General features: G+C 42.0%; 1 protein-coding gene across 1 annotated transcript; it reads left to right on the plus strand.

Annotated features, from left to right (window-relative positions):
* The first annotated feature begins 1077 nt into the window (after positions 1–1077).
* LOC134406187 (vomeronasal type-2 receptor 26-like) lies at positions 1078–6678 on the plus strand. The gene is made up of 4 exons (XM_063137480.1): positions 1078–1896; positions 3031–3258; positions 5102–5228; positions 5777–6678. Exons 1-4 carry the CDS (start codon positions 1078–1080, stop codon positions 6676–6678), a joined length of 2076 nt encoding a protein of 691 aa, XP_062993550.1.
* The last annotated feature ends 5138 nt before the right edge of the window (positions 6679–11816 follow it).

Raw genomic sequence — 11816 nt, forward strand, 5'->3', positions numbered from 1 at the left:
GAGGATAAAATGGAGAGGAGGAGGATAATGTATGCCTCCTTGGGTTCCTTGGTGAAAAGAAAGGTGTGATATAAATGTAATAAATAAATAAATAAATATTTGCTGAAGAAGAATCAGTTTGACTTGTGCAAAGGGGAGTCTCCAAAAATTAACAATGCTTCAAACATTTCAGGAAGCACATGGACATGGTTGATGCAGTTGACATTATATATTTGCACTTCCGAAAAGATTTTGACAAAGCCTCAAATCAAAAGTTCAGAGTAGTCTTTGGACTAACGGGATAGGAGGACAGGTTGTCTTATGGACTGAGAACTAGCCACCGTGGGTGTACAAATCAAACTAAACCAATCAATAAGCGAAATGAATTAGAGAGTAAATTCAATAGTCAGTTCAGACAGTGAAGGTGAGTAAGAAGTAGTGCTATTTAATGTCTGCATCCACTCTGCAGTTAGAGCGCAGTTACAGTTTTGTAGATAAAACCAATTCAGCCAGGTACATGAAAACCTAAGGGAAAGATGAACAGATACTAAATAGGTAAATGTGCAGTGAAAGGACAAGTGTAAAATGTGATAGATAGATAGATAGATAGATAGATAGATAGATAGATAGATAGATAGATAGATGTGTGTGTGTGTGTGTGTGTGTGTGTGTGTGTGTGTGTGTGTGTGTGTAAATAATATATTAGTGGGAATTGAGTGCTTCACATATGCAGTGATGAAGTCCGAACAGAGTGACTAATAAAGAAAAGGAAATCAGGTTTGTGTTACATACAGAAATGTAAACACATTTGGAAGAAAGTATCGGTTAGGAAAAGAGGAAGAAAATACGTACATGTAATTATAATTTGAAGGTTTAAAGGGATGTATAAATATCATATGTTACCTTGGGGATCTTTCTAGATGAAAAGGGGCAGATGTTATCAAACCCTTTTTTTAACCTAAAGAAGTCTTCACATTCTCATATTCAATTTCTAAACTGTCTGTGCCCCCTCACACAACCCTTTCCTTTTTTCAGATTTCATATGGTTCCTTTGAACCAAAATTTAGAGATCAAACCGATTTTTCTTCCTTTTACCGCATGGTCCCCAATGAGGATACTCAATACTTGGGCATCATCCAGTTACTTCTTCATTTTGGATGGAAATGGATAGGACTCATCACATTGGATAATGAAGGTGGAGAGCGTTTCTTGCAGATGTTGGAGCCGATGCTTTCACAGAATGGAATCTGTTCTGCATTCACAGAAATCGTTCCAAAAAACATCAATTTCCTTAGCATGGGTGAGATCATCGATCTCTATCTTAATGATATTCCTGTTTTCATGAATAGCAAAGCCAATGTAGTTGTCATTTATGGAGAAAATAGATCCCTTGCACGGCTGGTGGGTATTCTCATTGTTAGAATACTCATTGCTCCAACGGATGCTGAATTTGAGGAGATGACAATTGCACGAAAAGTGTGGATTATGACAGCTCAAATTGATATTGCATTATTTACATTTCAAAAAATGTTTCACATGGAGGTACTCCATGGTGCTATCTCTTTCACAATTCAATCCAAGCAGGTTCTGGGCTTCCAAGAATTTCTTCAAACAATCCACCCATCTGGGGCAAACAGGGATGGCTTTATTAAGGATTTCTGGGAGGAAGCATTTGATTGTTCCATTCCAAATGCCCATGGATCAAATAAATTGAGGCAATCCTGTACTGGAGAGGAGAGGCTAGAGAGCCTTACTGCCCCTTTCTTTGAAATGAGCATGACTGGCCACAGCTACGGTATCTATAATGCTGTCTATGCTCTGGCACATGCTTTTCATGGCATGTACTCATCTAGAACCAATCATAGAGCAATGGAAGATGAGAAACGTTTTGTCCTTCATCATGTAAAACCTTGGCAGGTAATGTTTCCTTATTGGGGAAGTTCTATTTTCATGACCTGAGTATCATTTGATGGTGTGGCATGCACTAGTCAAGTATAACACCTCCAATTTCTGAAAAATATGAGCACTCCCTTTTTGTCCCACTTATGTTCCTCAAATCCCCATGGCCTCATCTACACCAAGCAAGATATTGCACAATGGAAGTGGTATATAAAAGGAAGGAGCCACACGACTGCTTTATAGCAGTATTGAAGTGCACTGACAACTGTTGGGGCCCCTTGACACATATTATATACCTCTTTCATACCGCTATATTCTGCTTGGTGTGGCTCCTGACTTTTATATACCGCTTTCATACCATAATATCCTGCATGGTGTAGATGAGCCCTAAGTGACTTTCAAGATATTGATGTCATTAATATTTAGAGCCTCATTTATTATTCAGGAAACATTTTTGAAGTTATCAACACCACCAACTGAGAAAAGTCGCACCAATCACATTTTCTCCTGTATCTAAAGTGGAATATTTTCCATTGTTATGTATCTTCTATGATAAAAGTATTGCATTTCATTGGGTAGGATCCAGTGGTCCATTTATTCCAGCATCCAATTTCCATAGTGGCCAGTTAGCTGCCCCTTGGAAGTTCACTATGAAAATATGAAGGCCATCTGATTTTTCTGTTGTTGGCCCTAGAAGCTGTTTTACAGTGGTATAGTTTCTCTGAACCTCATGTAGCCATTGACAGACCTTTCCTTTATGAATCTGTCAAATCCTCAATTTAAGCCATCAAAGCAAGAAGCCGTAATAACATCTCGGGCAGAAGGATCCAAAAATAATTATATGTTGTGATAAGTGGTGCTCTTCTCTGTCCTGAATCTCCTGCTGATCTGTTTCATTAGAGGACTTATCATCACCACCACCACCACCACCATCGTCATCATCTGTTTTCCCCATCAAAAATTACTTCATGAACATTCATGAACCTGGTTTCTCACAGAAAGCAAGAATCTAAATCCAACTAGAAAAGCTATTTGAAAAATTCAACCTGAATACTACACACACACACACACACACACACACACACACGTAAATAAATATACTGTAATTACAACACTTTATAATCCCACTGTTTCACCTTCTCTTCTGCCTAGCTCCACTCTTTGATTCAGAGGATCTCATTCAACAATAATGCAGAAGATGAAGTTAAGTTCAATGAATATGGGGAATTAGCCGGTGGCTTTGATATTACAAACTTGGTGACTTTCCCAAATAACTCCTATGTCAGAGTCAAAGTGGGAAGACTGGATCTACAGGCTCCTAATGGCAAGAAGTTCACCATTACTGCTGAGACAATCCAGTGGAATAAACAGTTCATTCAGGTGTGGGAATAGCCTCACTATCTCTTAACTGATGCAGTTCTTAGTCACTGAATGATCAACCTTTTTAGAAGTGTAAGCAAGTGCAAAGTGATCCACATTGCATTGTCAATTTCTCAGACTGTAGTCATCATTGTGACACGTAGGTCGATAAATAAGAGATGAGACATGTACAGTTTTGATTTAAACAGGGCCGCATTTATTTAAAATCTGCAAAGGGGGTGATACCCTATAGGGCATCTAATAAGGCCTGAAACAGGCCCATCTAAGTTGGGTGAGCCATTCATGGCCTGTGGGTTAGCGGCGCCACATTTTCCCTCCCCACAGGCCTACCCCTTGTGGGGTAGGGAGACCTTCCAGTGTCAACCTTGATGCAGGCCCCAGGGCTCTGAGTGGTTGAGAAGAGTTGTCCTCAAAGGTAAGCCTTATCTCCCAGCTAAGCTGCGGGGCTCACAGCTGAGAGCCTCAGAACTTACCAATCACAATAGCAGTGCCTGAATGCTCACCAATCCTAAATTCCTCTCTGGAATACCCTAGCTGCCTATAACAAATGTGACCAAATTGAGAATCAACAATTCAACCTATTTAATACCTCCTAGCTGTCTTACAGTGTGGAGTAGGCGAAAAAACTCATGAGCAATTCAGAACATGCGTAAAAGCTTCCTACTTGGTCCCCCAATGGCAACCAGAAAGCTCACACTGCCTACAGGGAGGGAGGGAGGGAGGGAACTGCACAACGAAGAGGAGACTGGGAGGGAAAAGTCAGCTTTATATATACAAATAAACCCCTCCCAGCCTGGTGGCTCTATGCAGTGCTTTGCCAATAGCTGGTGGACACGTCTCCTCTCTCTCCCCCACCTGCAAAGGCTTCCCCATGCCCAGGCTGTGACTGGTGTGGCAGAAATGCACTTCTAGTTAAAAAGAGTCCCAAACTTCATGTATGTGCTGATGGAATCCAAGCTGGTGATGACTGAGTGAAACAGAGATCTTGGGGTTGTGGTGAATACTTTAGTGAAAAAGGGTAACCCAGTGTGTGGCTGCTGTGAAAAAGGAAGTTAGGGAAGCAACTGAAAATAAAAGTGCTAACATCATACTGACCTTATATAAATCTATGGAATACTGTGTACTGTTCTGGTCACCACACTCTAAAAGGTTATTGGAGAAACAGGCAACAGAAATAACCAAGGGGCTGGAGCAAGTCCTCATTGAGCTAAAGTTAGAATGTCTGAGACTGTTTAGCTTAGGGGAAAGGTGCTAATGAGGAGAGATGATACAGGTGTAAAAAATCATTGATGGTGTGGAGGAAGTGGATAATACTGCAACCCAGGGTCATGCCATGAAAGTGAATGGTGGAAGACACTTGACACAGCAGATAGATAATTACAAAATCTGCTAACACAAGACGTAGTGATGGCCACCAACTTGTATGACTTTAAAAAGGTATTAAGCAAGTTCATGGAGGAGAAGGCTATCCATGGCTACTTGTCATGATGGCTATATGTATCCTGCAGTATTGGCGACAGTATGCTCGTGTACACCAGTTGCTGTCGAACATGAGCAGAAGAGTGCTGTTGCACACATATCCTTCTTTTGGGCTTCCCACAGACCTCTGGGCTCAATATGCTATTGGTCTGATTCACCATAGCTATAAGAACATTTTTTTAATGTTACAAGGTAGTCCTACCCAAGGTAGTCCTGTCAAAATAGGATGGGTGGCAGAGCTAAAAACTACCCTTATTGTTATTTGTCCATGTCATCACCCCTGTCATTTGCCAGCACATCCTTTTTCGAAAAAGCAACGTTCCCCAAATGTAGTCTTTGTGCAATTTCTTTTCTTTAACTGCAGGTGCCTCCCTTCTCTTTGTGTAATGACAAGTGTCGCCCTGGCTACAGCAAGAAAAAGAAGGAGGGGGAGAAGTTTTGTTGCTACGATTGTGCTTCTTGTCCAGAAGGGAAGATCACAAACCAGATGGGTAGGAGCTATATTGTTAACCAATATAATTTGTATTACATATCCAGACAACAATGTGGAATTGATGACAAAAGGTATAAGACAGATGATATATAAAAGTCCATCATTGCTGGACTTTGGGCAATTTGAAAAAGAAGTTAAAGAACATGTTTATTGTGCATTAGAGTTCAGGCCCTGTTTTCCCCAGAACCACAATTGGGACAGAGACCTCTGGTGTTGGAGGTGTAAGTAGCAATTACCAGCTCTTAAGCAGCTCTTAGAGGTAAGGTAGACATATTATTACTACTCATGGGGTTCCCAGAAGGCAGCACCAATCTGTCACTGTCATGGATGGAGAGGGATGCAGCTTTCAACAAGAAGAAAACCTAAGTGTCTCTTATTTCTACCCCACTGACTCCTATTATATTACTTGTCTTTAAAAATAAAACAAAAATGTTATGGTCTGCCTGTCAGGGCTGCAAACACTGTATATGAGGTGAATTCCCGGAGAAGTGCATCCTAGCCTCAGAGTAATTATAATATTTTTAATAGCATATTTTCTTCTTTCAGATATGGATGAATGTATCAACTGCCCAAAACACCAATATCCGAACAAAGGCAAAAATAACTGTGTTCACAAAGTTAAAAGCTTTCTTTCTTTTGAAGAACCTTTGGGAATCACTTTAGCTTCTTTGGCTCTTTTCTTTTCTCTGGTCACAATTCTGGTGCTTGCAGTATTCATTAAGCAACGGGACACTCCCATTGTCAAAGCCAACAATGAAAGCCTTACGTATCTTCTCCTCATGTCTCTTCTTCTTTGCTTCCTCTGCTCCTTGCTCTTTATTGGACAGCCAAACAGGATTTCCTGTCTCCTTCGACAAACAGCTTTTGGCATCATATTCTCTATTGCTGTTTCTTCAGTTTTAGCCAAAACTATTGTTGTGGTTGTAGCTTTCATGGCCTCCAAGCCAGGGAATATTTTTAGGAAATGGTTGGGGAAAAGATTGGCACATTCTATTGTCATTTCCTGTTCTCTTGCTCAAGTAGTCATTTGTTCTGCTTGGCTGGCTAGTTCTCCCCCATTCCCAAATTTGGACACAAACTCAGTGTTTGGAGAAATCAATGTGGAATGTAATGAAGGTTCAGTCACCATGTTCTATTGTGTTTTGGGCTATATGGGATTCTTGGCCATTCTTAGCTTCACCGTGGCTTTCCTAGCAAGGAAGTTACCTGACAGTTTCAATGAAGCCAAGTTTATCACCTTCAGCATGTTAGTCTTTTGCAGTGTTTGGCTGTCCTTTGTGCCAACTTACCTAAGCACAAGGGGGAAATACATGGTAGCTGTGGAGATCTTCTCCATTTTGTTTTCCAGTACTGGGTTATTGGGCTGCATCTTTACCCCAAAATGCTATATTATTTTGGTGAGACCTGATTTGAACAACAGAGAGCAGCTAATAAGACACAAGCATTAGATGATCTGATATCATTCCAAGGGCTCTGCTAATAGAATTAGTTAATCACATTTTCTCTGAAGTATCTATATAATATCACTCAGTGGGCCTGAATAAAATCTGATCCTGGGCTATAACCATTTGACTGGTCTGGCAATCCTCTGGCTGTCATAAGGAATCACATGGCTACTTCACCTATTCTGTACTCCACACCACTCCTTATACTGAAGTTGTGGCCCTGCCAGTCTGCCATACTTACCATAAAGGGGATAGAAGTGAAGTGATGGCATAGAGCATGCCATCTATGCCAGGAATGGTGTAGGGGTGGATGGATGCTCAGACAGTGTGTTGTGTATCTAAGGGCTCAATCCTCTGCATGTTTAGACAGAAAAAAATCCTATATCTTCCAGCATATCACAGATGTTACAAGATTGGAAGTTCCCAGTGTCCTTGAGTCCACCATCTCATTTTCCACCACCACTGTTGCTCTTCATATCCAATCAGTGGGGGAAAGTGTAGGGATAGTGAGCAAGTTCCAACATGTGTTGGAGTCTCCAGAGGGTGTACGGTTCTAAATCTGTTTTGGATTTGAGTTGTGATGAAAATTATTCATTTGTGAACATACTCAGCACGTGTCCTTTAAAATAAACTTTCTCTGTGAATATTTATTTATTTATTTTTATCCTGCCTTTTATCCAGGCAGATCAATGTGGCAAACTGTTTTACAAAAGACTCTGTACAAATGGAGAAATTTCATAACAAAATAAATCTCCTGCCATACCATGGAGTGCGGGGAAGCAAGGAGACCTCTCAAACTGCTGGTGGGAGCTCAGCAAATGTTAAAATCCTATAGATAATTAATTATTGCCCATTCTATCTCAAATCAAAATCAGCATGAACCACCCTCAAGCACACCTCTCCTACACTGCCAAGTTTCAGATAATTATTTATTATTATTATTTACAGTTGTATACTGCCCCATAGCTGAGACTCTCTGGGATAAAGATAGGATCTTTTATCCTATTACACAGGATAAAAACACTTAAAAACAATAAACAAAAATTTTAAATCACAAAAACATACAATTTAAAACAACAAAAACATACAAAAACAAACTAGGCTAATTCCATATTGCTAAATGCCTGGCAGAAGAGAAAAGTCTTGACCTGGTGCTGAAATGATAAACAATGTCAGCTCCAGGCGGGCCTCATCAGGGAGATTGTTCCACAGTTGGGGGGCCTCCATAGAAAATGCCCTCTCTCTTGTTGCCATCCTCCGAGCTTCCCTCAGAGTAGGCACCCGGAGGAGAACCTTGGATGCTGAATGCAGTGTATGGGTAGGTTCATGTCAGGAGGGGTGTTCCATCAGGTATTGTGGTCCCAAGCCACAATGGTATTGTGGTCCCAACATAAATTTGTTTTAGACATTTCTCAGTATAAGACTGATGTATAGAACAAGAATCATATAGTTGAGGTGGGGAGGTGGATGACGTTCATGGGGCTCTCCATTCCTACTTGAAATCATTTGCTCCCTGCCCCAAGGAACAATACTTTGGACCAGAGACTCCAGGCAGATCTATATGCTGCTGCTTTGCAGCTGGTTCCCTCAAAAACCTTCAGCATCACTGCTGCAGAGCAGGAATGATAAATTTAGATGATTCAGCTGGTTAAGCCCACTCCCTGCTGTATCTTCCTGTGCTTAGCCTGGACTTACCCTGGGTTTGCATCCACCTCCAGAAACACCCACTGACTGGACCTGAATCAAAGCCACCACTGACAGACTGAGAAACAATGTGGTGACCTTGAAGCAACAAAAATTGTGGCAAAACCACACTGCGAAAAAACAATAATTTTCGGTTAGAGGCTTGATGTGGATGAGAGTTGGCAGCTGTATCATATAAGCGACACAGTGTCAATGCACTGCCACGACAGGGCGAACAGACTATATAGACACTCCCCTGGATTTGGCCAAGGAAGAACAAGGAAGATTCCAATGGCCATCACCCTCCCATTCATACAGTTATCTTCATGAGACACCTATGAATTAGGTATGTCTGAAAGACAGCGCCTGGCCCCAAACAGGGCCGGCACTACCATTAGGTCAACTAGGCAGCCGCTTAGGGCTCAGACCTCAGAGGGGAGCAGTACTGACCTTTAAGGGTCACAGTTTTATACAAATTCTCTGTTTTAAGAAAAAAAACATAATAAAAAATCTACTGAAGTACTTAAGGACTGCAAGAATTTGGAAAAATCATTAATGCATAATGGAAACTAGGGATGTGCTCCGCTTCTAATCGGACCGGAGAAGCAGTAGCGGAGCGGGGGGCTTTGTCTGCCCTTAAGGTGGAGGCGAAGAGGATTGGGGGGCCAGCGGAGTGTGGCGAAGAGGATCGAGGTGAAGGCGGATCCTTCGCTTCGATCCGGAGCTCTGCCGGAAAGGTAAGTGGGGTTTACCGGGCCCTGCCGCTGTCGCTGTCGCCCATGCGGCGACAGCAGCACGGCCCGGTAACCCCCTGTCCTCCTCTCCCTTACCTGCCTCCGTCCGCGGTCCGTCAGCGTCTCCAATTGAGCCCGTGATTCCAGCAGGCCCCCCTCCTCCTTACCGGGCTCTGCCGCTGTCGCCGCATGGGTGGCGATGGCGGCAGGGCCCGGTAACCCCTCCTATGGGGGGGACCGGAGCTCCGATCCGGAGCTCCGAGCGGAGCGGAGTGGGCACAGGCGGAGTGGGGGCGGGGCGGAGCGGGCCGATCCGAAAATGGTGGATCTTAAAGTGAAGCGGAGTGGGGGGTCCGTGCACACCCCTAATGGAAACAAAGATATTGATGCTGAAGATCTGTGTTGTGAACTTATAGAACTTATAGAAGTTCAAAGACTTCCAAAATCTATGCCGCCACAATACTTCTCGTCATACTACAACAAAAACTCCTGGATAATGAGCCTAATGTTTCCATTGCTCTAAGGCCCCATCTATACCAAGCAGGATATTGCATTATGAAAGTGGTATGAAAGTGGTATGTAAAAGGCAGGAACCACACTACTGCTTTATAGTGGTATTGAAGTGCACTGACAACTGTTGGGGCCCTTTGACATATACCATATACCACTTTCATACCGCTATATCCTGCTTGGTGTGGCCCCTGCCTTTTATATACCACTTTCATAGTGTGATATCCTGCTTGGTGTAGATGAGGCCTAAGAATAAATAAATGAACTTTGTGGAATGTTGCCTCTTTGAGTGAGAGAGCACAAAAACATCACAGAAGTGATTATCACCCCTATAATAACAAAAAAAACACTGTTGTTGATTCCCCTGACTAAAGTTCCTCTGGATTCCCAGAAGGAACTAAGAAAAAAATACACGCATAATAACCCAACAAGGTCTGTAGCATTAAAACTCATGCTATGTCCCTGGCTGATAAAATCACATGGTAGCAGCAGGCAAGGCTTTATCACTAGGTTTGTATAATTCTCCCTTTTGCATTGCATCGATGATGCTTAACATAATTGCCTCCCAACTGACAATCAAGTCATTATTTTGATGACACCTGTCTCTTTAGGAGCTACATTAGTAGATCACAACTTCTTAACAAGCCAGCTTCTTTAAACTACTCATGAAGCAGCTAGTGAAAATCGCACAGTGAAGTGACCCCACTAAAAATCAATATTTATAGAAAAGAGTTGGCATCAGGAGTTTGGTGGTTTGTGATGCTACTGCTGCTGTTGGTCTTCCTCCTTCTTCTCCAAGTGTGCACAGTGAGTACTATGAAGTGTGCACCGACTGATCCATTTCCTATTCCACATGAGTGGCACCAGCCAAGTGAAGTCATCATTGGTGCAATTGCATCTCATATCACATATGCGTTCCCTGTAAACTTATTTGAGCAACATCCTTCACAGGACTCAGTGATGTTTCCATCGTAAGGAATTATTTAACTTTATTTTTGTGTATCTTTTTCGTCAATTTCATTTAAGAGATTATTTCTGCTCCTACAATGGCAAACTGGTTTAACCTCTTTTTTTTGGTGGGGGGGGGAGATTGTTTTGAAAAACAATATGCGTTTTTGTGTGTGTGAAGATATGAATGAATTAGTTGCTACTAATTTTGATTCAAAAGAAAAGTGAAATGCACAGAATCATGTATATAGACATTATGGGCACATTGGCAACATAACCTGTTACATCATTCAATTTTTGTTATGAGATTTTAACTATGGCCTATGTGTCTTACATCCTTATTGGACTCTGGTTTTCATGTTCTGAAATTTTAGAAACTGTTTTGCTTGGTCCTAGAAATATGGCATAGAATTACAATAAATTAATAAACTGAATAAATGCCCTGCAAGTGTACATAAATGTTGAACCTTATCATCTACAAGGGAGTTACGAGAAAAAATGCACCAAATTTCTGCACTGCTAGTTCAAGGTCATTCTCCCTTTGGAGAGTTATGCATAAAATGAAAGGGAAGGGGAATTCATGGGAACAAAGCTGCCTGAATATATAATCTAGTGCTCAGATCACAAAGTACAAATTAGAACCAGAAAAGTGCCACATATATAGTTCTACATATATAGTTCTATGGTGTGTATTATATGAAAGGGGGGGAGACAAAAATACACCAATGCAAACTAACTACCAGACTGAATATGCTGATTGTAGTATATTTGAGATCAAACTCTAATAAAGGGAACACGCTGGAGCGTGTTCAGAAGAGGGCAACCAGGATGATCAGGGGTCTAGAAACAAAGTCCTATGAAGAGAGACTGAAAGAACTGGGCATGTTTAGCCTGGAGAAGAGAAGATGGAGGGGAGACATGATAGCACACTTCAAATACTTAAAAGGTTGTCACACAGAGGAGGGCCAGGATCTCTTCTCGATCCTCCCAGAGTGCAGGACATGGAATAACGGGCTGAAGTTACAGGAAGCCAGATTTCGGCTGGACATCAGGAAAAACTTCCTAACTGTTAGAGCAGTGTGACGGTGGAATCAGTTACCTAGGGAGGTTGTGGGCTCTCCCACACTAGAGGCCTTCAAGAGGCAGCTGGACAACCATCTGTCGGGGATGCTTTAGGGTGGATTCCTGCATTGAGCAGGGGGTTGGACTCGATGGCCTTGTAGGCCCCTTCCAACTCTGCTATTCTATGATTCTATGATCAGTTTT

This window comes from Elgaria multicarinata, chromosome 11, assembly GCF_023053635.1.
Source record: "Elgaria multicarinata webbii isolate HBS135686 ecotype San Diego chromosome 11, rElgMul1.1.pri, whole genome shotgun sequence".
Classification (NCBI taxonomy): Eukaryota; Metazoa; Chordata; class Lepidosauria; order Squamata; family Anguidae; genus Elgaria; species Elgaria multicarinata.

Bases quoted from the DNA above. Each gene is read 5' to 3' on its own strand.
- LOC134406187 (XM_063137480.1), top strand. From the start codon at position 1,078: ATGGTCCCCAATGAGGATACTCAATACTTGGGCATCATCCAGTTACTT. The intron at 1,897-3,030 runs GTAATGTTTCCT...TCTTCTGCCTAG, and splicing joins ATCATGTAAAACCTTGGCAG to CTCCACTCTTTGATTCAGAG. The intron at 5,229-5,776 runs GTAGGAGCTATA...TTCTTCTTTCAG, and splicing joins GAAGATCACAAACCAGATGG to ATATGGATGAATGTATCAAC.